At 64.9% G+C, this 25,106-nt stretch overlaps 2 protein-coding genes across 8 annotated transcripts; both read right to left on the reverse strand.

Annotated features, from left to right (window-relative positions):
• Positions 1-3,373: 3,373 nt before the first annotated feature.
• TNKS1BP1 (tankyrase 1 binding protein 1) lies at positions 3,374-15,287 on the reverse strand. 6 transcript variants are annotated; one of them, XM_075048593.1, is made up of 14 exons: positions 14,852-14,978; positions 14,552-14,681; positions 13,686-13,829; positions 12,835-13,480; positions 11,945-12,017; positions 9,750-11,051; positions 8,690-9,192; positions 7,043-8,467; positions 5,680-6,013; positions 5,306-5,438; positions 5,063-5,202; positions 4,684-4,850; positions 3,943-4,008; positions 3,374-3,630 (listed from the first exon to the last, which is right to left on the reverse strand). In XM_075048593.1, exons 3-13 carry the CDS (start codon positions 13,780-13,782, stop codon positions 3,948-3,950), a joined length of 4,881 nt encoding a protein of 1,626 aa, XP_074904694.1. In that variant the 5' UTR covers positions 13,783-13,829; positions 14,552-14,681; positions 14,852-14,978; the 3' UTR covers positions 3,374-3,630; positions 3,943-3,947. The 6 variants fall into 6 exon arrangements, with proteins under 6 accessions (XP_074904694.1, XP_074904691.1, XP_074904693.1 ...); XM_075048590.1 differs by lacking the exon at positions 14,852-14,978 and adding an exon at positions 15,257-15,287 and having other exon boundaries at positions 7,043-9,192; XM_075048592.1 differs by having other exon boundaries at positions 7,043-9,192; positions 11,945-12,014; positions 14,852-14,977.
• Positions 15,288-16,481: 1,194 nt separating this feature from the next.
• On the reverse strand, positions 16,482-24,980 carry SSRP1 (structure specific recognition protein 1). Of its 2 annotated transcripts, none has more exons than XM_075048594.1 (17): positions 24,855-24,980; positions 24,130-24,312; positions 23,203-23,388; positions 22,832-22,937; positions 21,999-22,189; positions 21,683-21,913; positions 21,483-21,586; positions 21,223-21,351; positions 20,625-20,846; positions 20,443-20,515; positions 19,801-19,939; positions 19,611-19,656; positions 18,768-18,891; positions 18,097-18,267; positions 17,671-17,762; positions 17,270-17,453; positions 16,482-16,993 (listed from the first exon to the last, which is right to left on the reverse strand). In XM_075048594.1, exons 2-17 carry the CDS (start codon positions 24,181-24,183, stop codon positions 16,925-16,927), a joined length of 2,121 nt encoding a protein of 706 aa, XP_074904695.1. In that variant the 5' UTR covers positions 24,184-24,312; positions 24,855-24,980; the 3' UTR covers positions 16,482-16,924. The 2 variants fall into 2 exon arrangements, with proteins under 2 accessions (XP_074904695.1, XP_074904696.1); XM_075048595.1 differs by lacking the exon at positions 24,855-24,980 and adding an exon at positions 24,822-24,840.
• Between the last annotated feature and the right edge of the window lie 126 nt (positions 24,981-25,106).

The following is a 25,106-nucleotide window of genomic DNA, read 5'->3' on the forward strand; positions in this document are numbered from 1 at the left end:
GTCTGGTAAAGGAGCCGAAAGCAGCAATGCCTTCAGCTGAGCCAAGAAAGATGAAAAATCACACACACACCCCCCCCCCAAAATAAAATATTTGGAAGGAGCAGGAGGAGGAGGGAAGCAGCGGAGCCATGGGATGGGGTCATCCCACCGGGGCTGAACTCTCACAATTACAGCTTTGGGGAAAAACACTGGCGAAAGCAAGCAGGACTTTGCAAACGGTAAAGTCTGAAAAGCCACAAGTCCCCTGGGAGGCCAGGAAAAGCATGGCGGGGGGGGCTTGGGCTGAGCCAAGGAGCCAGAGGAGTGGAGGTGCCTTTCGCTGTCAGAATAGGTAAATTAAGAGAGGAACGGGCAGTGGAAATGGCAAGGTTAAAACCCAAGCACCGGGGCGGTGGAGGAACCACGGGGATGGAGCTGGTGGGGGGGTGTGCAGCCACTATGAGGGCAAAGCCCCCAGCGACCCCCCACTGGCACAGCGGGTCCCTTTTCCCAGCAGAGTGGTGTAAAGAAAGGGGGTGGTGGGTTAATTCGGTGGCTGAAACAGGGGGGAAGCTCGAAGGGATCTCCAAAATTAGAAAAAACGAGCGGTACGGGAGGGAGAGGGGCTGGGAAATGGGGGTGCAGGTGGGGGAGCGGTGAGAGCCCCAGAGGGGTGGGCACAGCAGCCACTAAACCAGCCGCCCAAAGGAGACCCAAAGCCATCAGCCTGGGAGAACAAACCAGGGCTTAATTGGGCTGGAGATAATGAATAATAAAATATTCTAATGACCTGGGACAGTCCCTTGGAAAGGCGCACATTAACCCTGCAGGGTAAGGTGCTAGGGCCGGCAGGTCTTTGAAGAATTAAAATAAAAAGCTGCTAAAAATTGATGCATAAATATGACGGCTGCTGATTTAAGTTAAAACCCGAAGTTTGTTTAAAGAAGGGATGGAGCCCCACACAAACCAAGCCTGATGAAGACATTACTTAAGCCTATTAGCTAATAATGGAATAAAATAGGGAAATAAAAGAAATGCTAATTAGACCCTTGGTATCACCAGAAACTGCTACAAAGGGAGATGTTCCAGCCCAGGTAACGAAGATCACTATTAATAACAATCTCGGCTATTTTTGTCTTCTGTGGGTAGCACAGGAGAACAGGTAACCCTTTCCAGCCCTGCCAAGGCAATGCCTCGCCAAAAAGCCGCCAGCGATGCCAGAGGGGCTGAAGGGTCCCCCGTCACCCCCTCGCTGCCCTGGCAGTGGGGACAGCTCCACTCATGCACGGTCCTTGGTGCCACCCTGGGGTCCCAGCGCAGTCCCTGGCTCTGGGCTGACCCGCGTGCAGCCTCCTCCAGCGGGAAGGACTGCACCGGCCGGCTGGAGACCCCCCGGCTTGGGTTTGTTGTAGCCGCGGGTGGTGGGTTGGTGGCCACAGCTGGGCAAAGGGCCCTGAAGCCACAGGGAGCAGTGGCAGGGCGTTATCACCGGTGGGGGTGGCAGGGCTGATAACGAACTCTGTTATCTTAGTGCTGTTGAGCAGCAGGAATGTGACCAGGGTCTTCGGGGAGAGGCTTAAGGGGGCTTGGGGCACTGAGCCCAGCAGCGAGGGGCTCTGCAAGGAGCTGTTTTCCCCTGCAGGGCAACAGGCTGCCCTTGGTCCCTGCAGCCCCATCCCCGACAGGAGCAAGAGGCTGCAGGAACCTTCACTCCTAATTCCCAGGGAATAAATCCCAGGGCCCAGTAGCCAGTGGCTCCATCTGGATGGCGGCGCAGAGCCAAGCCCACGTCCGTCCCTGCCAGCTCCGCAGCCGGGAGGGAGCAGCGTCTGTCGGACAAGCTCGGAAGAAAGAGGCTGAGTTTTTGCTGCAGCGCCAGGACGAAGCCAAGGGCTCGGGGGCAAGCAGGAGCCCTCTGACCAGCTCATGGCGCGAAGCTTTGCCGGGGAAAAGCTTGAGCCCATCAAGCATCTGCCATGTTCCTTGGCTTGGATCCATGCCACGCACGCCAGGCCCGGCACAAAAGCCACCGCCCAGACACATGGCAGGGGGCTGCCCCACAGGGGATGGGGAAGAGCAGCCTCCTGGGTGCTGGTGGGAGCCCCCCTGCAGGGGGGTTGGGACATGGGGCCGAGCTCATGGCACCCCTCGCCAGGAAGGGCAGCAGTTGGCTGTGCCATGAGGTGGGATTTGGCAACTTCCTCTGAAGCCGGTTGGAGTTACTCACATCCTACCAGGGAAGCAACAACTCCTCGGCTGCATCTCTCCCTCTGGATCTCCCTCTTTCCGTCAGGCTCTGCCAGGAAAAAACAGCCTGGGGGTTCCCATCCCGGGGGGGGGGGCGGGCAGAGCCAGGTCTCAGAGAGGCACGTGCCCAAAGAGTGGCCACGGTGGCAGCTCGGCTCACCGACCCAGTCAAAAACCAAAGGCGGGAGGGACGTGGGGGGCACCTGCCAGCAGCATGTCTCCTTCAGAGGTTTCAGCTCCAGCCCAGCTGGAGGGATGGGGTATCCCCCCCTCCTCCATGGCCCAACCTCGCAGTCACACCGCAGCCAGTGCCATGCCAGTGGGCCCGTGGCAATCCTCCCTCTGCTGGCTTCACTTCAGCTGGAGGGAGGTGGGGCTGCTCAGCGTGCCAGAAGGTTTGGGGCTGGGGGGCATCTGTCCCCACTCTTCCTCAGGGTGACCCCAGCACCCAGCACCCACCAGCAAGCTAGCGGACAGGGAATAGGCAGGACAGCACCGTTTGGTGCCAGGGTGGGCACGCGCGGCTGGTTTGCACGCGTGGGCAGAGACATGCACCCACGCATGCGCTGAGCCGCGTGCGCAGGAGTCGGCGTGTGTGCAAGGCAACTGTGCAAGTGGCTGCTTCTGCAGAGGGATGCCGTGTGCATGTGGGGGTGCGAGGGGGTGCGGGTACACATGGGGCACAGCGCCGTGGGGAGGAGCATGGGTGCGTCACCAGTGGGGTGGGTGGGTGGAGGCCTGCATTGGCCCCTGCAAGGGGCTCTGCAATTGCTGCACACCTGCAGCCACGCACGCTGCCTCTCTGCAGGTACCCACGGGGGATTGGGGTGCACCCGGGGTGGGTGTCATTTCTGCCCCGCCCCCCCCAGCCAGGCAGCACCCACGGGTGCCCCGCGCCCCAGCAGACCGAAGTGGGGGCACCCGGCACCCAGCCCCGGTGGCGGGCAGAGAGCTCCTCCTGGTGGCAGTCCCCACGGCAGCATGTCCCCCCCCCAGCCCCACGGGGCCACTCCCGGGCCAGGGGACATCCCACGGGCCGGGGGGCTGCAAGAAGAGCCAGGGCCCGCCCCGAACCAACCAACGAAGTTTTATTGTCCTGTCAAAGTGGCACCAAAATCCTGAACTGTTGCTCTTTGTCTGAGGGTGATACAAGTGCAGGGGGCAAGGGGCAGGGAGGGGGCTCGTTGCCCACCCCCCAGCCCCCAGAGAGCGAGGGGAAGGGGAAGGCTGGGGGAGGCCCGTGGGCCAAGGAGGGGGAAGAATTGTCGTGGAGGGGGACGGGGACCCTGCGAGCATCATACAAAGTGCATAGATGTGTGTGTGTGTGTCCCCACGTGGAGGGGCAGGCCTGATCCTGGGGACAGTGGCCGTCAGCCTCGGGGATGTGGTGGCAGGAGACAGAGCCTGGAAGAGACACAGCAGGGAGAGGGGGGTGAGGACCCCGCGGGGACCCCCAGGCCCAGGGGGGCCCCTGGCCGGAGCAGGCAGGAGGGAGGGGGCTGCCGCTCCTGGCTGCACAGAGCCCAGGGACATGGGGACACGCTCCCGCCCAGGCCACCCTGTGCCACGGCCACCTCTCCGCCTGCATGTCCCCCCCTCCAGCCCCCCAGGGACACACAGCCCCGACACAGGGAATGTGGGGAGGGGGAGGCCCCAGCTATGCCCTGCACTGGGAGGGGTTCGGCCCCCCGTGTCCCCCCCAACTCCTGCACTCACCCCGTTCAAGGCTTCTTCTTTTTCAGCTTCAGCGCTTGCAGCCAGTGCGGGGGGGAGGCGTCGGACCTGGGAAGCGTTGGCACAGCATCAGCACGAGCCCCCCCAGAAACACACCCAGGACCCAGACTGACCCTCCAGGGACCAGGGGCAGGCAGGGAGGGCAGGCAGGGAGGGCAGGCAGGGAGGGCAGGCAGGGAGGGCAGGCAGGGAGGGCAGGCAGGGAGGGCAGGCAGGGAGGGCAGGCAGGGAGGGCAGGCAGGGAGGGCAGGCAGGGAGCTGCCGCGCCAGCTGGGGCTTTAAGGGCTCGGACCCAACCAAGCACTGTTTAGGGTGGAGCAGCCCGGCTCTCCAGGCAACGGGCCCTGGGAAAGCTGGGCCCAGCAAAGCCTCGCCCCGCGCCCAGCTCCCAGCTCCAGCTGGGCCCAGCCCAGCCTCCTGATGCCTGCGAAGGCCAGAGGTACCAGCCCCGAGAGCCCCAGCACCCCTCAGGATCCCTTTACACCTCTAAAGCACCCCCAAAACCTTCATGCCTCTGGAAAAGCCCACCCTCAGTACTGCTTTGGTGGGGCACAGAAGCAGGTAACAGCCCCCCCAACACTTCCCTGCCCTTCAGCATCCTCCCCGCAGCATCGGCCTCACCCGTCCCCAAACCTGCACGCATGACCCCCCAAGCCCCCTTCTCCCACCCCTGAGGCACAGCCCTCACCTCCCCACGAGGGTCCCATGCCCCCCAACACTCACCCTGAGGACTTCTCTGGCTTGGGGGGCAGCGCCAGGGGTTTCCCACTCAAGCCAGGGATCTTACAGGACTTGGAGCGCTGCACGTGGGGTTCCTTGGGGGGGGTTGCCTTGCTGTCCCCCGGCGGTGCCCCCTCCTCGGCCGAGCGGTTTCGGCCCCTCAGCTTGGCCTGGGGGCAGGGGAGTGAAGTCAAGGGGATGCACCGTGCTTTGCCCCCTCCCAAATACTCCCACTGCCTCCTCCCCACCCCTCCCTCACTGCCTGCCTTCGGCCAAACCCCCAGTCCCAACCTGCCTCAGTTTCCCCTCCCCTTGTTAAACCCTCCATTCCACGTGCCCGGGAGGCATCACCCCACTTGCTCGGGGTCCCAGCGGGCCCCACCTTGAGGGCAGACGTGTTGAGGCCAGGGAAGAGCGGCACCTTGACCCCCTTGCCCGATGGGGATGCTCGCACCCGCCGGCTCTTGGGTTCTTCCACCGCCTCCTCGTCAGAGGACGCTGCAGGGCAGGCTGGACGGGGCTCTGCAGGGAGGACATGGGGGACAGCGTCACCACGAGACACCTCTGCCAAGGACGGATGGCCCTGCAGTCCTTCTCCTGTTGTTACCATCCCACGGGCTCTCACCTGTGGAATCCCGGAAGATCCAGCTCTCCCCATCCGAGGTGGCCCCGGGGCGGAGGGCCGGCGCCCGGTGCCTGCGCTTGCGGCCCAGGTTGGCTTTGCTGCGGTACACGCTGCTGTCCAGGATCTCCGTGTCCTGCAGAGCCCACAGGGACAGGTCAGTGCCCAGCATCGGGGAGCCCCAGGACCCCCACCCCGGCCAGCATGCCCACAGACCCCCACAACAGCACTGGGGGGCCCTGAATCCACAGCCTGCCCCTCGGGGGAGGCTGGGGCCAGAGGGCAAAGCCCCCATCCTCAGAGCGGGATAGGAACAGGGCCCCCAGAGAAGCGCCTCTGTGATGGCTGGGCACCCCCAGAGCCCCCTCCCCACTCACCTCCAGGAAGGTGAATTCCTGCCCAGCATGGTCCGTGGGTCCCTCGGGCTGAGGGGCACCCAGGGAGAGCCGCTTCTCCTCCCAGCTTGGTGGTGTCTTCCCATCCAGGTGGTCCACGGGGGCTTCTTCGCTCTCCGTGTCCAGCAGGGTCCCGCCGGCACCCTCTGGTGACAGAGGGGAGGCCCTGGGGCTCTGCGGGGCAGCGGCTGGTGCAGAGAGGTCCCTCTCCTCCTCGGTGGGGCTGGGGGGCTTGCTCCAGGGGCACTCCACAGCTGCGGGGTCAGCCGGAGCGTCACCCATCGGTGGGCTGGGGTCTGAGAGACGGATGCTTCTGCTCGGGGAGACAGGAAGAGACCCCAGAGTTCCTCCAGCTCCAGCTAACACAAGCCCTTCCCCTGCCCCAAACCTCGCCTCCGTCAGCCTCCAGGGGAAACTGAGGCATGGGGAGGGCCAGACACTGCTCCCGTGAAGTCAGGACCCAGGTGTCCAGGACTCTCCCCACTCTCCTGGGACGTCACACCAAGAGGGTGGCACCTCTAGGAAGCTCCCCCAAAGCCCCTTCCCAAAGGCTGGGGCAGAATATGGGGTCTGGGGAGGGCAAGGAGGCTGCCAGACTCATAGGTGACTCAGGCCAACTCTCCCCCTTGGGGCAGAGAAAGGGGTCAGAGCCACCCAGTAGGGTCACCAGCCCCCAGGAGGTGGCCAGGGGGACACCAGGTGACCAAGGGGCCCCAAGGGGCAGGAGGAGGATCAGGGCCACCCGGGGTGCGGGAAGGCACTGGCAGCAGGAAATCAGCCTTCCCGAGGCCCATGGGGCTTTTGCTACCCTCCTCCTGGGATCCTTGTTTTCAGGCAGCTCGAGGGAATTTATCATTTTGGGAATCCCCAGCTCTGTAAGTTTGGCTGAAGTCAGGGTTCCCACATCCTGGCGAAGCGGTAACGGCACAGGGCTAATTCTGCCGCTTTTCTGGGGGGCCAAGGGAACACCAGCACCCTCCAAACTTGGCGCATGGCTCTCCATGTTGGTGGGAGACAGGCACACGAAGCCCTGAAGGCATCGTCCCCTCCTGGATCAGCTCAAGACAGCAGATCCTGCTGGGACAAGTTGAAACCCAGTCCCTCAAAAAGTTCCCGTTCAGTTGTGGGGCCGGAGGCTACACAGGGAAACGTGGAGGCTGGGGAAGAGGAGCTCTGGCAGCCCAGGGCTGGAGGCAGCAGGTCCCCCAACTACAAGTGAGGCGCAGTAGGATGCCAGCACAAGGCCCACGGCATCAGAAGTCCCCAACACAGGATGCCACAGGCACCCGAGAGGGACGGATCCCTCCCTGGGGTGCCACAGTGCCACCGCCAGTGCCCTCCTTACCCATCCACCGAGCCGGCGTCACCTCCTGGGCTCTGCTCCTCAGCACTGAAGTCCCGGCTCCGGGCTGCGCAGCGGGCGCCGAACGCGCTAGCCCACTCCTGGCGCTTGGCCTCGGCATCGCGCAGCTCCATGCTCCAGCTGGCTGCGTCGAGGTGCTGGCTCCAGCCTGGCTCTTCCACCCCGGCCTCCCGGGGCTGGGCAGAGCTGCCTGGGGCAGGCAGGCTGCCCAGGCTCTGACCCCAGGTCATCTGGCCCAGTCCAACCCTGCCAGCATCACCAGTGCCCAGGCAGCTGGTGGCATCCGAGCTGCCAAAGGAGAGATCCCTGTGCCAGTCTCCCACAGGCTCCCGCAGGCCCCCGGATCTCATTCCACCAGCCCAGGACATCGAGCCATCTGGTGACGCTCCAGCGCTGGAGGGATCTGGCACCCGGTCTGTCCCAATGATACCAAATTGGTTCTGGCACTTGGCTCCTCCAAGCTCTTCAGCCCAGTCCCTGCTGTCAGCGGTACTGTGCTCCTGCCGGTTGGTGCTGCCCCAGCCGGGCTCCTGGGCCAGGGGATCAGAGGCACGGGAGCCAGGCAAGTCATCTTTCCTGACACCAAAAGCATCAACCAGCTCGGTTTGGCTAATGCTGTGCTCACCAGCCCAGCTCAGCCGGCCAGGACTAAACTCTCTTTCTTCCTTTTCAGTGTTTGTAGAGCTGTACTCGCTGACCCAGGCTGGTCTGCTGGGGCTGAACTCCCTGTCCTGGGTCTCCATATCCCTGGTGCTGTATCTGTCCTCCCAGGCCGGTCTGCTGGAGCTGAACCCACTGTCCTGGGTCTCCACGTCCCTGGTGCTGTGCTCATCATCCCAGGCTGGTCTGCTGGGTTTGAACTCCCCATCCTGGGTCTCCGCGTCCCTGCTGCGGTACTCGCTATCCCAGGCTGACCTGCTGGGGCTGAACTCCTGGTCCTGACTCTCCATGTCCCTGGTGCTGTGCTCATCTTCCCAGGCCGGTCTGCTGGGGCTGAACTCCCGGTCCTGGCTCTCCATGTCCCTGCTGCGGTACTCGCTATCCCAGGCCGGTCTGCTGGGGCTGAACTCCTGGTCCTGACTCTCCATATCCCTGGTGCTGTGCTCGTCTTCCCAGGCTGGTCTGCTGGGGCTGAACTCCCGGTCCTGGCTCTCCATGTCCCTGCTGCGGTACTTGCTATCCCAGGCCAACCTGCTGGGGCTGAACTCCTGGTCCTGACTCTCCATGTCCCTGGTGGTGTACTCACCGGCCTCAGCTGGCCTGCTGGGGCTGAACTCCTGGTCCTGGCTCTCCATGTCTCGGGTGCTGTACTCACCAGCCCAAGCTGGCCTGCTGGGGCTGAACTCCCGGTCCTGGCTCTCCATGTCCCTGGTGCTGTATTTGCTGTCCCAGGCCGGCCTGCTGGGACTGAACTCCTTGTGAGGGGTCCCAGCATCCCCAGTGCTGGATCTGCCAGCCCAGCCCAGCGTAAAGTCCTTGTCCTTGGTCTCAGCATCCCTGCTGCTGTATTTACTGGCCCAGTTTGGAGTAAGCTCCCTGTCCTTCATCTCCACATCACTGGTGCCGTATTCACCAGCCCATGCGGGTGTGATCTCCCTATCCTGGCTGTCCACGTCCCCGGAGCCGTACCTGCCAGCCCAGCTGGACTGCCTGGAGCTCAGCTCCTCGTCCTGCTGCTGGCCGTGTCCCAGACCGTAGCTGCTGCTCCAGTCAGTCTTCCCGGAGCCGATCTCCTCCCTGCTGCCCGCGCTGTCCAAGCCATAGCCCGTGCTCCACTTGGCTTTGCCGGTACCGAAGTCTTGATCCTGCAGGCAGCCTTCCCCTGTGCCGTGGGATTTGGACCAGTCACTGCAGCCGAGTCTCGTTTCCCCCATCAACTCCGTCCCTTTGTAATCGCTGCCCCAGTCCCTCCTGGTGGTGCCAAAGGGCCCATCCTGCTGGTCCCCATCCCTGACGCTGCAGGTGCTGTCCCAGCTCAATTTGGTCCCAAATTCCCGGTCCCGGTCCATCTCACCAGGCCAGTCGCTCTCCCTGGCCACAGCCTCACGGGTCCAGTCAAAGGTGCCAGCCTGGTGAGGTGTGCCAATGCCAAATTCACTGCATAGGTCCTTCCGTGACCAGCCGAGCAGGTCCTGGGGGAAGAGGGCGAGAAGGGGGCAGACAGGGGTTAAAGGGGGTCACAGTCCCGGCTCATGCAGCAGAGAGGAGAGTTGGAGAGGAAAAGCAGGGGGGAAATACCCTGGGGGACACAGCACAAGCAGGGTCCTGTCCGGAGAGGAGGCCAGATCCTGCTGCCCACCCTTCCCACCCCACGGGGCCCCCAGCTCCCACACCAGGAGCTTGCCAGCTGCCCAGGGTACTCGCAGCCGCCGCGCCTGCCCAGGGCCCTCCCCGGCTCGTCCCGCAGCTGCAGGTCGGCCAGCAGCCGCCGGAGGATGGCCGTGGTCCCCGACTCGCCGGCCACGGCTCCCCATCGGGCCCCGCGCCCGCACGCGGCGGCGGCCGCACCCCGGCTCTCCCTGCCGGCACGGCACGCTCCCGCTCAGCCTCCACCCGACCCGTCCCACCGCCCTACGTACACCCGGCGAGGCCCGGCCCTGTCGGAGAGGAGCCCAGCGCCACACCGACACCGTGGCCCGGCGTTAACCCTCGCCACCGCGGAGCCGCCCGGCTCCCCGCGCCCCCTCACCTCCGGCCCCTCCGCGTCCAGAGAGCCGCGGCCTGTGGCGCGGGCCCCGGGCGACGCCAGCAGCTCGGTCAGCCAGCCCGGGTCGGTGTGGGGATCGGGGCCCCTCGAGGATCCTTCGGCCCGGCCTGGCCCGCCGGGGCCCTGCAGGCTTCCAGGGGAGTCGCTCGCTGGCGCCCAGGCCGAGTCGGCTGCAGCGGCCGGATCCGGTGGGGTGGCCTCGATGAGGAGGCCGGGCTGGGCGGGGGGCTCAAGCTCAGCTGGGTCCCGGGCAGGCTCTGTCACGCAGAGAGGGGAGCAGGGCATGGTGGCAGCCCGCTCTGCCTCCCCTTCCTCCTCCTCCTCCTCCTCTGCTGAGCCCTCGGCCTCTCGCTGGGCCACGGGACCCCCTGGACAAGGAGCCCCCTCTGCTCCCCGGCTGCCGGCCACCACAGGGCCCAGCTCTTCGGATCCGCTGTCCCCCCCAGAGCGTGGGGGACAGGGGTCCGGATCTTCCCCGTCCGACTCGCCCTCTTCGGAGACCCCCGAGTCAACCGTCTCCCGGATGGGGGAACGGGGCGGGGATGCTAGCCGCCGTGCCCCCCGCGAGGGGAACGTCCACTCGAAGGACTGGGAAAGGCTCCAGCCGGACTCGCTGCCCAGGGACGGCTCTGACAGCGGGTCCCCGGGACGGGGCAGGGCGCTCAGCGAACCCCCCAGCTCCCCCATGCCCTGCCCCGTGGTCGGGGGCTGCAACACGCCCTCCGAAGAGCGCCGGAGCCCTGAGTCCCTGGAAGGGGGAGGGGGGCTGAAATTAGGACCCCTGGGGGACTGTGGGGACACTGGGGAGTCATCTGGTCCCTCCGGGGAGCCTGGGGGACGGGAGGCTTTAGCAGGAGCCTCAGGGAGTGGGCTGGGGGGGCCCGGGTACTCAGCGGCAGCCTCAGGAGAGCCGGGGGGGCAGGTGACTCTGGGGGGCAGTTCAGGAGTGCCGGGGGGGCTGGCAGTATCGGGGGATCCCTCGCCAGGAGTGTGGGGGGAGCCAGGGGAGCGGGAGATGCCGAGCCGGGGTTCGCCTGCGGAGGAGGGAGCGCCCGGAGCCTGGATCGAGGTGGCCAAGACCTCGGCTGGAGGCTGGGCAGGGGATTCGGGGGAGCCGGGGGCCAGGGTGGGGGAGCCAGGGGCTGGGAGCTCCAGGGGAGCACTGGGAGAGCCGGGGGCCGAAGCGGAGGGCTCTGCAGGCTGGAAAGGAGCTCCTGGGGCCGGGCAGACGGGGGGCCTTGGGGAGCCAGGGGGTCCAAGGGCGCCGGGCCGGAGAGAGGAGAGCTGTGGAAAGAGTCGGGGGGCGTGGGGGAAAGTGGCGTCATGTCACTCGAGAGGAACCTCCCAGGCGTCACCCGCCCCCAAATCACAGCCCCCCCTCCCAGCCCCGATCTCCAGTGAGGGTCCCTCCCGCCAGCACCCCCTCCCCTCCCCAAACCCGAGGCAGGAGGTGCCCACGCCTCCTGCCAGCGCCAGGCTGCTGCTTCCTGCGTGACTCAGCCCGGGCGGCTCCCAGCGGCCCCCGGCCCCACTCCGTACCCCGCCAGGCAGGGCAAGGCACTGCCCCAAGCCCCCCACCGCTGCCCCCCTCGAGCACCCACCCTCCGGCAGCGCAGAGACAGATGGAGAGGAAGAAATGAAGCAGGAGGAAGTAAAAACACCCCCAGCCCGGACCCCCCACCCCGCCATGGGGCCAGGCACTCCCTTGCCAGCGTCACCCAGCCCAGCACCGTCAGAGTTAGTCCCCCTCGCCGGGGTGACCCGCTGCCACTGCCCAGGCTGCCGCCCCCGGTGTCATGGCCCGGTGTCCCGGTCACCGCCCCGAGCACGGGGCGGGGACGGAGAGGGGGGTTGGCAGGGAGCCCGAAAGGGCCTGCCCTGCCACATACCTGCCGGGTCACCAAACCCTGGCTGGTGACTCACGGCTGCTCCCTGCCCACACCTCGGCAGCGGTGCTGGCACACGCCACCCCCTCCAAAATAATGTGGCCCCGCGCCCAGGCACCCAGCGGCAGGGGGTGCCAGGCTTCCCTGACGAAAAGGGCAGTCGGCACCCCGAGGAGAAAGGAGAGACACGCACCCCGCAGAGAGGGAGCCCCGGAGGAGACAGGAGAGCCCCGAAGGAGAGAGCCCAGGAGCGGAGCCGCCGTGGTGCGGGAGGGCGAGGCGAGAACTCACGTCAGGGGGGGAAGGCGGCCTCCGGCGTCCACGGGGGTCCCCGGCACAGCTCGGGCCGGCTGGGGGGGAGCTGCTGCCGGAGAGAAACAGGGAAGGAGGGTGAATTCCCCCCGTGCGGCTCTCTCTGTTCTCCCCTCCTGCCGAGGCACCTCCTGGCCCCAAACCACCCACTCTGGCCACAGGAGGATGGGGTCGGGCAAACCGCAAGAGGCCCGTCAATCGCTGCAAGCCTTACTCAAAACCAGCACCAAATTATCTAGCAAGGTTTTGACTGCAGAGGGGAGGGAGGCAAATCAGCTGCAATCCCCTTTCCGGAAAGTTTTCAGCCCTTGGGAGAGCAAGTTTCTCACACTCTGGTTTAAAATAGCCCCCGTCTCTCTCTCCCGGAGATGCCCAGCTTTCGGGAGCGTGGCCAAGTGCTGGCTCTCACCCAGGACATCCTGCAGCCAGGAGTCCCACAGATCTGCCCGCTCCCACCGCCTTGGCACAGCCCCACAGGTAAAAAAAATAGCAAGGGTGGGAAAAAGGGAGAATTTCCCAAGGGGAGCAACCCCCTCCCCGTTACTCCCGGCCTCAGGGCAGCCCCTGTCCGGGCAGCGGGATGGCCGGCTGGCTCGCCTCCCAGCCCTCGGGGGCTGCAGGCGCAGAGGCAGCTCCTCAACCGGGACAGCCCGTTCCTGCGGTCTGAACAAACCACTCGGTGCTGCAGCGGCTGCCCTGGCCTTCCCACGGAGGCAGCTCAAGGCGCTGCCTGCTTAGGAGGAACACCGGCCTCGTGCCGGCGACCAGACCTCAGCTCCGTTATTCCCATCCCTGGGACAGCTCAGAGCAATGTTCCCCGGCCCCGCAGCCTCTTGCCGCCCCGCCGGGGTCGGTCCCTGGCCCCTCACCTCGTCTCAGCAATCGGGCGTCCATCATCCCCCGTCCCCAGCTCACCCACCGCGGGTTGGGGTGTCTGGCGGGCTTCGCCGGGGAGGGCTCCATCCACCTCCCCGCTGGGGCGCCTCCGGAAGGCAGTGAAGGTCTTGGAGCCAAAGCGAGAGGAGGAATCAGGGCAAAAGGGCGAGAGCCGGGCTCGGTCCGGGCTCCCCGGGCCCTCCCTACTGTCCATTTTGGCCAGAATCTCCTCCACGGTGGTGCCTGGAAATCGCTCTGGTTTGGTCGCCACTGGCACTGGCGTCACCTTGAAGGGAGCCAGGCCTTTGCGAGAGGGGGTCAGCGGGGCGGGGGGCACCTCCTCCCCAGGGGTCGAACCCGGGTCCTCAGTGGCTGCAAGCGGAGGGGACGGGAGCACCTTCCCGTTGGGGGTCTCGGGTGACTTGAGGGTGAAGGAGGGGCGCCTGAGGGGCCCGCCCGAGCTGCCCCCGCTGTAGGGCTGGGGCCCTGCCAGGCGGTTCATCTTCTCAGCAGAGGGCAGCTCCGGGCGAGGGTGCCGTGGCCCTGGAGGGGGATGTGGCAGGGAGGGCTTGGCGGGCACGGCCGGCTTTGGCAGCACCCGGGGTTTGGGCCGGACGGGCGGCTTGGGGCGAGCATTGCCTGAAAGAGAAGCAAGGAGAGGAGAAACGCCACATTGGAGGAGCGCCACAGCCCTGCCAAGCTCCCCAGGGAAGGCCAGTGGAGCACAGTGGGCCCACAGCCAATCTTGGGTGCCAGCCTGGCATCCCCAGGGGGGCTTTCCCAGCGCAGACCAGACTGGGAAACCCCCCAACCCCAATTTCTCCTGCCCCCCCCGGGGACAGACCTTTCTCAGGGCTGCCGGCCACCAGCCCAGCCCCACCAGTGCCTGTGGCAGAGGCGCAGGGCAAGGCGGGGCGCAGGGGCTGCGGCTGGGAGGCCATGGTGAAACTGGGGCCGGGGCTCGGTGGACGCAGTGCAGGGTCAGCCCCTGGGGAGAAAGAGAGAGAAGCGTTTCAGTGTGCCTTTACCCAGGCCCTGCGGCTGGTGGGACCCAGTGGCAGGCAGCCGCCTCCTCCAGCCACGCAACACCACGGTACCAACCTACCAGCCCTGTGCCAAACCCTCGCGTCCACCTGTGCTGGCACCCAGACAGCGTGCCAAACCACTATCGCACTGCCAACCCTCTCTTCGCCAGTACCACCCTTTGTACATCGTCCCTGGCTCACTTGCACCAGCCAGGCACGGTGCGGTAACCCCAAACACCGCGTCAAACCCCCTCTCTGCCCGTGCTCCCCTCGTACACAGCAGTAATCGCATGTACCCTGGACCAGCTCCCCCACGCTGCAAACCCCCCAAACACCGTGCGGTTCCTTGTTTACCTGTACCGGCCCTGCGTTAGCCTGTCCCAGCACCCCAACACAGACACGGCACCCCCACCGTGCTGTGCCAACCCCCACCCCCCCCGCCAAACACCGGGCCGGCCCCCTGTTTGCCCCAGTAACCACGTCAGTCCTCTCCCCCACACGCTGGCCCTCGGTCGGCCTGTGCCCACCCCGGGCACCACGCCGAGCCCCGTGGGCTGTGTCAGCCCCCAGCAGCCCCGGAGGTGTCGCCCGACCCCCCCCGACCCCCGCGGGGCCGGGAGCACCCCCCGACGCACACCCCCGCCTTCGCCGCCCCGCCGTAGGGGCCGTGGGCTGCCCCACTCACCTTCCCCACAGCGGCTTCATGTCCGGGGTGGGTCAGGGACACGGGTGGGGGGCGCAGGGCGGGCGGGAAGGCGGGGGGGTTGCCGTCCCCACGGGTTTCACGCCGCCGCCGCTCCCGTGACTCACCGGGGCTGCGGGGACAGGAAAAACCCGCTCGGTGCCTCCTCCCGGCCCTGCCCTCCCCTCCTCTCCCCGCCTCGCTCTCTCCTGCCCCGCCAGGGTCCACCCCCCCCGCTCCAGACCACCCCCCCTCCCACCACCTTCCCACGGGGGAACCGGTGTCACGGCCGCCCCAACCCACATCTGGAAGCCATCGGGCGCGTTTCCCAACCCCTTGGCAGCCCCGGGACGGTGACGAGGCCCCGCTCCCCGCCCCGGGATGCGGGTCCGTCCCGTCTGTCGTCGTCGTCGTCCCCCGCCCAAGCCCTCCTCCTCCGGCGGGGCCTACTCCCGTTGCCGCGGCAACGGAGCCCCCGCTCGAGTAGCTGGGTAGGCCGCAACCAACGGGCCTAGGCCCGTCGCCGTGGCAACGGAGCCCCCCATTCGATTTTTGGGGGAAGGGAAGGAGGTACCGGGCCCGTTGTGCCCGCCGGGGCCGAAGCCGCGGGGTCCCGCGGCTTCGGCCCCGGCGGGCACAACGGGCCCGGGGAGGGGCGGGATCCCGGTTCCCCGTAGAGCCCAGCCCAACGGAGCGACCCCCGCTCACCCGCCGCCGCGGCCGCTCCTGCTGCATATTCATGAGCGCGCGCCCGCCCGCCCCACCTCTGGCCACGCCCCCCTCCGCCCCACCCCCTCCGCCAACCAGCGAGAGCGGCGGGCCAGAGCGGCCCCGGCGCCGCGTGGCCGGGCGGAGCAGGGAGAGGAGACGGGGGGGGGAGGGGGGGGGCGCGGCTAGAGAGGCGCCGTTGGGTTTACCATAGAGAGGGCGCTAGAGGGGCACGCACCGCTGCCTGACTGTTGGGGTGGTGGCGGTGTGGCCCCGCCGATGGAACAGGCCCATGGACACCCCCTGGTCCTGCACCGGGCCCCGGGCCCGGCACAACCGGCTACAGCACGCCAGGGCCTCCCCGCCTGACCCCCCATACCCCAACACACAGCCTCTCGCAAGACCCCCTCACCTTCCCGCTTAACACCCCGCTGGGGCACACAGCCAGCTCACAACACCCTGGGCTCTCCCCGCCCGACCCCCACACACCCTAGCCTCTCACAACACCCCATCACCTCCCTGCTTAACATCCCGCTGGGGCACACAGCCGGCTGGCAGCACCCCAGGTCTTCCCAGACCCCCACCCTGCTGCAGCACACCCCGTCACCCATCCCCGGGGTCCCTGTCACCCTGCCACAGGGCACAACCGGCTTGCAACACCCAGCTCCCTCTGACACCCCTGCTCCTCCCCGCCTGACACCCAGCTGCAACACACGGCCAGCTGACGACACCCCAGGGCTGACGACACCCCGCTGCAGCCCCCCATGTCATCCCCCCCCAGCCCCTGGCGCAGGGCCAGCGGTGCTGGTAAATGCGGTGGCGGGGGCAGCCAGGGCCTCGCCCGGTCCCCGAGGGGCCGTTGCCCCGCAGCCAGGCCGGGAAGCGGCCCCAATCACCAGCGGAGGGGAAGCGGCGTTAATCGGATCAGGCCCCCCGCGGCCGCTGGTTCCCCCCCGCCGCAGCGGCTCATCGGGGAGGTGTAGAAAACCCCGATCGCATCAAGATCGACCGAGGGGCCTCCATTAGGAGCCTGATGGCTCCTCAGCAGGATGGGGGAGGCCGAGGAGGGGCCGGGGGCCGCTAATGGACAGGCAGGGAGTGAGCTCAGCCGCTGGCCCCGGTTCAAGGCAGGGAGCAAAGCTCCAGGCCAGCTGCGGGGAAGGAAGGAAGGGGGGAGCCGGCCCCGCTCCCTCCCTGGCTCTGCACCCACACTCACGCCCTCGGTGGGTTTTTTTTTTTTTTTTATTCAATCCAAGTTGCCATGTGAACAGACCCAAAATACAAAAAAAAAAAAAAAAAAACAAAAAACAAAAAAACGACGAAAAAATCCAAGGAAAGAAAAGACAGAAACAAACCCGAGTATTTAAAAAAAATAAATTGATGCAAACAGGGCTGAGGTGGGACTGAGGCCCCTCCAGGGCCTCCCTCCTCCACGAGGTCTCGCTCCCCCAGCCAGGCACCGAGGAGTCAGGCGGGGGGGGGCCGGGGACCCTCCTACCCCACTCCCGTGTCTCCCTGCCCTGGGCGTCAGGGGCAGGAGGATGCGAAGCTGTGGCAAGGTGGGCCGGGAGCCGGTCAGAGCCCAAGACCCAGGTCCCCGCCGCGGGGCCGGCCCGCCCAGTCCTCTTGCCGATCTGGGAACCAGCCTGGAGCCAGCCAAGGACAGGGCTAATCCGAGCCAGACGCGGATTCTTCCGAGCTGGGGGGCAAGCTGGCGACTCCCTCCTCCTCCGAGTCCTGTGGGCAGGGGATGAAGTCAGGGCAGCAGCTCCCATTCCCTCGCCTCTCCTGTGCCCCACCGCGGGGGCGGGGTGACAGTGGTGACACAGGGATGTGTGTAGCAGACAGGCCACCCACAGCAGAGGGATGTGACCAGCATACCACAGACAAGAGGTACCAGAGGGTCCCAGAGCCCCTACCGGGATGGGAGGAGTGGGCCGCCTCCCAGAGAGACAAACAGAGCATGGGGAAGAATGGGCCAGTAGAACCCCCCCGGCCAGTCAAGAGCCCTACCTCCTTCTTGCTTTCTGCGGAGGAGCTCTCATCACTGGAGACAAATTCCTTGCTCTTGAAGCTCTCGCTCATGTTCTTGGCAGGGGACTTGGTGGAGGACAAAGACTTGGAGGCGGCACCTTTCTTCTCCACTTTCCCCTTCATCTGCTTCTCCTGCTTCTTCTTCTTCTTTTTAGACCTCTCCCTGCACGTGTGTTGGGAGGGTGGAAGAGAGAGGAGAAGCATTACCCTGCTGACAGCCCACCGGCCCTGTCTCTGGCACCACAGAGCCAAGGATGCTCTTCAGACAGCCCCCAGCCCTGGAGAGGCTCAGGCACCGTGATGGCTGGGCAACAGCCCAGTTTCAGAGGGGCAAAACCCTGCCACCCTCCCCACCAGCCCTCCCTGCTCGGCGCACTCACGTCTTGGAGCTCTCTGACTTGCTGCCCACGCTGTACTCCTTCATGGCCTTCTCGTAGTCCCTCCTGGCATCTTCTGCCTTGCGATCCCATTCCTGCAGCAAGAGCCCAAGGTTAGCGGGGCCTTCCTCTCCTCCTCCTCCACCACCTGCACCACCAGAGCCCAACACCATCCCCACTCACACCACACCAGCACTCCCACCACGGCCCTCGCCACCTTGGATCATGCCTACGCTCACCCAAGAGCTCACCAGCCCAAAGACATCACCTCCCCACTGCCACACTCCCCTCCCGACCTCCCGCCTATGAAGCACCAGGTTCCGGAGATCAAGCAAGAGCCTGACAGGCCTCCTCAGCTCCAGCCTCCCCCTCTGAGACCAGGCTCGGCTCTCCCCACCAGCAGAGCAACCCAGATGCCCCATCCCTCACCTCTTTCTTCTCCTTGGACATGGCTTTCCAGAGCTCCCCGGCCTTCTTGGACAAGTCTGTGATGCTGATGCCAGGATGGTCTGACTTGATCTTCTCACGGTTGGCATTCAGCCAGAGCATGTAAGCTGACATCGGCCGCTTAGGAGCATTGGGGTCTTTCCCTTTCTTGCTCTAGAAGGCAGGGAGCGGAGAGAACAAGGATGAAAGCCTCGAACAGCACCACTTGCTGAAGACCTCAAGACCTGGGGCTGCCCCAAGACGAGGGCCCGGGTCTCAGCTTGCCTCCTACATCCCACCATCAATTCAGCTACACCGTCAGGGGAGATGGGTTGTCAGGTCACACCCATGGAAGCTGGAAGGGCAGGTTGCTGGAGACAAGCCCCCCAACAACCAAAAGGACTAAGTGCGGACACAATGCACCCTTTGGAAGAGACTCCGTCTAGATTCATCCACAGGAGGCAGCGAAGTCAGGCTTGGACAACTGACCCACCCAGGGCAAAGCACAGCGAGGTGGTGCCACCAGATCGGACCATGGCAAAAGGTTGAGGTGAAGCAGCTCAGCTGATGGGCTGCAACCTGCATCTTCCCGGTGTTGCTCCCAACAGGGAACAGCAACCCATGCTCCAGGAGCAGGTCCTGCTCTCCACAACCAGTCAGTAGCAACCTCTCACCTCCAGCTGCTTCTTGCGAGGCTTGCGGTCTTTGACAATCTTGGCCTTCTTAGCTGGCTTCTTCTCATCCCGGTCGCTGTCGCCGTCACCGCTGGAGGAGCTGGCCGAGGCATTGCTGTCAAACCTGCGTGGAGGTACTTGGCTTCAGCAACAGCTCAAGACCCCCACCCCAGAAAGATGAAGCATGAGGTGGAGGAGACGTAGCAGCGACAAGCAGGCAGCAAGACATGCCCCTGAACTCCCCCAGCCTCCAGCAACCCATAATTCGGAGGCTTCCTGAGCTGAAGCTCTTGTGTTTGTGCTTAACAGCTCTCAGGGGATTTTCCTTCCACGAACACAGCTCATCATTTTCTGACTTCCTGTAAATTTTAGGCACTCACAACACCACATGGCTCAACTTGACCAAGACCCACCTCCTCCTGTCAGGCTGAACCCAGCTCCCACCAGCACACACGATGGCCCTTCATGCTGGTGCAGACACTCTGATTCTCACCCACCTTCTCCCCCAACTCTGGATTTTATGGAGCTGCATCCCATCCTCCTCCCGCTGTTCTCTTTTCCAGCCTGAACAGCCAAGGCCTCATCCAGGAGCCATCTGATCCCCCTGACTGCCCCTCTCTAACCCTTTCAAGTTGTATCATGTCATCATAATAGAGCGAGCCCAGGACTGCACCTGCTTCTCGAAGATTTTTAAGCCCAGGGATCCATAAAGCGATACTGGCTGTGCCTGTAGCATTCCCCAATGTTCACACAGCCCCACGCAGCTGCTGCCCCCACAAGAAACCCCCAAACAGCACCTTCCAAAAGCCCCCCCAGACAGACCCCTGCCCAGCCTCCACTCACTCTTCAGCCACGTCATCATCCTCTTCTCCGGGGTTGAAGGACTCATCTGGAAGGAGAGAGGGCAGGGGTCAGCTTATAGCAAGGCGAGGACAGATAGGACTTCACCGAGGAGGGGCAGGGGGGGAGAAGCCTGAGCATCGAAGACAGCCACCCCTGGCACTCCCTCACGCCCCCCAGCCTCAGCCCTCACCTGTCTCCTCCCCAGAGCCGTCGCTGCTGTCGTTGGCGTTCTCCTCCCGGATCTTGCCCTCCTCCTTCATCCTCTCCAAGTAGGCGTCGTGCTGGTCTTCATCAGAGTCAGCGTATTCATCGTAGCTCTGCTTCATGCCCTGCAGGAGAGATGGTGTGAGAGTCGCTCCCCACACTCCCCCGAGCTGCACACACTTGGCCTCTGGAAACTGCAACTCCTGGCATGCTCCTGGGTGGGCACGGCCCCCAGGCAGGCCCCAGACACATGCACAGGGCAGGGAGGACAGGACACCCGCCATGTCCCCTCCTTCTCCCTGTCAGGGCTCCAGAGAGAGGGGCATAAAAGTTATCTGAGTTAGGGGGGGAGGCCCCTTGCAAATCATGCCAGGGTTACTGGGTTTAGTCAGGGACCACCACGGCCATGCAGAGGAAACCTGCACCAGGAGGAGGAAGAGGAGAAAGAGGAAGGGATATCGCACGGACCTTTTTCCTCTACAAGGGCAAGGAGAGAAAAGAGAGGTGAAAAAAAAGGGAAAAGCCACAAAATTTTGGAGAGAAGACAGCCCCCAGCCCTCTCCCCACCCCAGCCGGCCGGGCAGCAGTTCCAGCAGGGTGCGGGGAACCAGCCCTGCTCAGCAGGTACCTCCTTGAGGCCTCGGTTCTTGATGTTCAGCTTCTTGGCATTGACGAAGTCAAAGAGCTTCCCGTACTCCTCCCTGCGGAACAGGCAGGGCAGTCAGGGCGGCTATTGGGGTCCCAGCAAGGTGCCTGCCTCATGGTGCAGAGAAGCCCGGCAGACACAGTGAGAGCCTGCCCCATGCCCACCTCTCTATGCTGCTGAAGGTGTACTGCGTGCCCTGCTTGGTCTCAATCTCGAAGTCGAAGGAGCGGGTGGTGGTGGTCCCGCGGGCAAAGTTGACGAAGGAGATCTCGTCAAAGCGGATGTGCACGGGTGGCTTGTGCACATAGATGAAGCCCCGCTCCAGCGGGTAGAGAAGCCCTGAGCTGGCCTTGTAGGAGCAGGTGATGCACTGGGCTCCAGAGTGTCTGCAAGGGCAAATGCAGCCATCTTACACCCGCAGGGAGCAAACGCTCTCCCTGTGCCCATCCCCACAGTGAGACAGAGGACCCCAGCAGCCCAGACAAGCCCATCGGTTGCTCCCCTGGCACAAGGCACGAATCTCGCAGAGCCCCTTCCCCCTGTCAACAGGAACAAATGAGAAAGAGAGGGGCCAGTCCTGCTGCCAGAGTCAGGGAGGATCTCAAGCCGCTGGCCTCAGACTACCAAACCAACAGCTTCTCCTGCCCTAGGGAGGACAAGGCACGCTTTGCATCCCTCCCCACCTCCGTGTCTTTTCCGGCAGCAGGACGATCCCATGTTTCACCCCTCACACCCCCCTCAGCCGGCAGCAGCATGCCTCACCCCTGGAAGTTGCCAGGCACGGTGATCTTGCGATTCACCAGCGCCTTCATGACCCGGCTGACCATCTCGTAGAGGGAGCCCGACATGTTCTTGGTGAGCCGCCCCTCGAAGCGTTTCTCCACCTCCTCCCTGCACGGCCAAAAGAGAGGGCAACAGTGAGAATGGGAAGTCAGGAGGTTCATTACCTCCCTCCCAGCTCCCTGCAGCCCACAGATCCAGGGAGGGGGTCAAGGAAGTGGCCTGGCAGGAGCGGAACTCACTCATTCATGTTGAGGGTCAGGGAGATGTCCTCATCCTTGGAGAAGAGCAGGATAAGGAAGTGGTAGCGGGTCTGGCCTTGCTTTATTGGGGGATCCAGGCTGATCTGAAAAGAGAAGAGGAGGTGAGGACCTGAAATCCCCCAAACCCATCGCTTCTCACCCTTCCCTGGGGGAGGGAAGACCCCTCGTCCCCTCCTCACCACAAAAAACATCTGCCGCTGGTCCTTGTGTGGGAGCAGGAAGAGGCGCAACACGGTCGTGTAGGGGATCTTGTAGTCGAAGGTCTTGCCATGGAGATGCAGGAAGGTGGGGTAGATGCGGATGTCATATCGCCCACGAGGCGTCAGACACTGCAGTTCCCGGAAGATGCAGATGGCATCCCCGGTGGCCTGGATCACGTCCGCCTTGGAGAGGACATTCTGAGCGAAGGCCTGCAAGGGAAGTGAGTTAAGGCCAGGTGAGGGTACCCAGCTACCACCTCTGCCCGACTCGCCATCCCCGCGGCCCCCCACTCACCTCCACAGGATCCACGCCGTCCTCCTGGGTCGGCGGCACGTAGAAGCGAACCTCCATGAGCGAGACCTCAGCATCGTCATTCTGGTGGAACTCCAGCGTCACCTCATTCTTGCCCGTCGTGCACTGGGAGACGTTGCTGAGGGGGATCTCGAACACTGGCTGCTCCCCGATGTCAAAGGAGAGCAGCTGCCCTGCAGGGGCAGGAGGGGATACTCAGCTTGTCACTGCAGGATCAGAACTACCGCACCACGAGGTGGGGATAAGGTCCACCCTGCGGGGCAGGCCCAAAGCATCCTCCTAGATCCCATCTCCAGCAGCAGCCTTGGTCTTCTCCCAAAGTCCGGCAATGCCTCTCCTCTCCTCCCCTGCATTCCCATGCTCCGTCCCAAATCTCTAGGCTTTCTCCTTCTGGCTATGGCCCCAGAGATCGACACTGATCAGAAATGAACAGGAAGGAACTGTCTGTTCCCATGTTCCTCTGCTCTCAGACCAGGGAGGAGCATCCACCAGCTCCCCTGGTTCCGGCAGGCTCTGCCAGACGCTCGCAGCTCCCAGCCCGACCTTTCTTTTACATTGAGCATTCCCTGCCTGCAAAACCTTCACCCTGGATTTGGGGCCCGCAGGTATCTCCTGCTTTCCTGGGATGGCTAACATCCTCACTGTCTCCGACGACACCACTAGAAAGCAGGCCGCTGCTCAGGGGACTGGCTGGGTGCTGCAGGAACAGCCATGGTGGTGGGAAACTCTCGCAGCCACCAGACCAGCCCCACCACCTCGGGCTGCAGCCAGCACAGAGGTTCCCTTCCCCCAGTAACAGCATCACCACGACTCACCTCCGAACCTCACCGTCCCCCAGTTCCAACCCTTCACACACAGATCCTTCTCCGCCAGCTCCAGGCGATAGTGGGCCTTGAAGAAATCTGAGAGCTTATCAAACTCCTGGGCCGGGGCAAGAAGGAAGGAGCATCCGTTAGAAACCGCCACATACGGGCAGGTGCTGCACAGAGCCCATAACTGGGACGCAGCCCCACCCCGGCACAAAGGAAGCAGCAAGAAAAATAGGGGTCAGAGCTGTTCTTGGGGGGTCAGCACTGCGAGACTCGCAGGGAGTGCAGCTCAACACAGGACAAGCACAAGTCAGCAAGAGAAGAGACACCAGCCAGGGACAAGGACGGGCCAGGCATGCAGGGGCCGGGGGACTCACTGATTCCCGGAAACCATCGTATTTGTAGACATGGCCATTCTTGGTGAGCAGCTTGAGGCCGTGACCGAGCGCCACACGTCGCCACACGCCCTCGGCCAGCTCCGAGGCCTGGATGTTGTCCACTTTCCCCGTTTTGCTGTTCTTGAAGATCACACCTTGGCGGCTCAGCCGCAGCCGCCCGTCATTCTGGTGGGAGAGGCAAGTGTGACGTGGGGGCGGCTCACCCCACACGCAGGGGAACAGCCCAATGACACCACCAGCCCCAGAGCAGGGAACTGCCGCCTTTCGGGCACAACTGGCAGCTGCATGACCCTTCCAGGCAAAACAAGGTGGCTTCCCCAACCGCCCACCAGTTTCAGTTGTTACACGCTCCATACCACCTCAACTGGGGATTCAAGGGGCCACAAGACAGTCACGAGCAGCCTCGGTGCCACTACAGTGCTGTAGCTCCATCAGGCTTTTAGGGACAATGTTGCAAAAGCTAGAGGGTTAAGGGTGACCCAGAAACACTCAACACCCCCCCAAGCCGTCCCTGCCCACTCCCCTGCGCTGGAACAGGCTGACAGCCGACAGGCAACCCTCTTGCAGCAGCCACAGTGGATGCACAGAGCTGGCATCCCTTCTCCCTCCTCCTGGAAGCGTTCCCAACCGCAACCTCGCTCGCTCCGCAACGGGCTGGCACTAAAAGCCCCCATTGATGCTCCAAAACGCTTCAGCCCCGGAAACGAGGCGCCTCCGTGCCCCACTTCCAGGCGAGATCAGCAAAACACGCTCTGCCAGGACGAGGCGGCGGAAGAGACGCCTGTGTGGGGGAAGCGCCCTGCAGCGTTTTGGCTGGGAGAGCAGGTCTCAACGCGATGTGTCACCTGCCAGGGCCCAAGCGGGGCTCCCCGGGGACCGTCCCCCTCCCCCCCCCGACTCGCTCACCATGGATCCCTTCACCTCCTGGTATATCTCGTTGAACTCCAGCGTGTCGGCCATGGCGGCTGGGGGAGGCACCCGGGCTTTGGGAGGGGAGGGAGGCTGAGCGCAGCGAGTGGTTCAGTTCCCCCCCCAGCCCGGCATGCCCCGGGTCAGCGGCAGGTGGGGATGGGGACAGGGACAGAGCAGCTGCGGGGGAAGAGGAGGGTGAGCGGAGCTCAGCCAGGCGGCTCACCGGGGGGAAGATGGCTCCCCGCCCTCCCGCAGGGGCAGGCTCTGCGAGCACAGCCACACCGGCAGCCCCAAAACCAAACCTCTCTCCCGCCCCCAGCCCCGCTTTCCTCGCCCCCCCCCGGGACGCTGCCTCTCGGGATGGCACCGACCCACTCGCGGGGGGCGACCCAGACCCCCCCTCTCCCCCTGCCCCAGATGCACCACGGCCCCACGGCCTTCCCCCGCGCCCCCCTCTACCCTCGGTCCCTCAAGCCCTGCCCTTCCCCTCCCCGGTGCTCCCCCCCCCCAAATTCCCCCCCTCCCCGCTGCTCCCAGCCCCCAAATCCCCCCCGGCCTGAGCTCCCCGCCGGGGCCCAACCGCCTCCCCGCCCCACCCCCCCTAGTCCCGGCCCCGCTCCCCGCTCCCCCCCCCCCCCGCCCCAGTGCGGCCTCCCCGGCCCGGCCGGGCCCGGCCCCCCCCGCACCGCCGACACTTTTCCCGCCTGCGCAACACGAACCTCGCGCGAAGCCTCCCCCCCCGCCACCGCCGCCGTTGCCGCCGCCGCCGGAACCCGCCCCCACTTCCGCCACAGAGAGGAGCCGCTCTGGGCGCCACCGCGGGAGGACCGAGAGGCAAGGGCGCGGGCGGGGCCCATAGAGCGCCCGGAGGACTCCCGGCTAGAGTGGACGCGGCGTCCTGCGTGCGCCCCCCCCGCCCCGTCCCCCGCCATAGAGGTGGGGGATGGGCGGCTAGAGAGGCCGCCCCCTCC

The sequence above is a fragment of the Buteo buteo genome, chromosome 16 (assembly GCF_964188355.1).
Source record: "Buteo buteo chromosome 16, bButBut1.hap1.1, whole genome shotgun sequence".
Lineage (NCBI taxonomy): Eukaryota > Metazoa > Chordata > Aves > Accipitriformes > Accipitridae > Buteo > Buteo buteo.

Coding starts and splice junctions, on each gene's coding strand:
- TNKS1BP1 (XM_075048590.1), bottom strand. CDS start 13,782: ATGGCCTCCCAGCCGCAGCCCCTGCGCCCCGCCTTGCCCTGCGCCTCT. Junction 12,018..12,834: donor CGCCCGATTGCTGAGACGAG/GTGAGGGGCCAG, acceptor TCTCTCCGGCAG/CAGCTCCCCCCCAGCCGGCC. Junction 5,439..5,679: donor AGGAATTCACCTTCCTGGAG/GTGAGTGGGGAG, acceptor TGGGCTCTGCAG/GACACGGAGATCCTGGACAG.
- SSRP1 (XM_075048594.1), bottom strand. CDS start 24,183: ATGGCCGACACGCTGGAGTTCAACGAGATATACCAGGAGGTGAAGGGA. Junction 20,516..20,624: donor ACCTTCAGCAGCATAGAGAG/GTGGGCATGGGG, acceptor CCTGTTCCGCAG/GGAGGAGTACGGGAAGCTCT. Junction 17,454..17,670: donor AAGTCAGAGAGCTCCAAGAC/GTGAGTGCGCCG, acceptor ACACACGTGCAG/GGAGAGGTCTAAAAAGAAGA.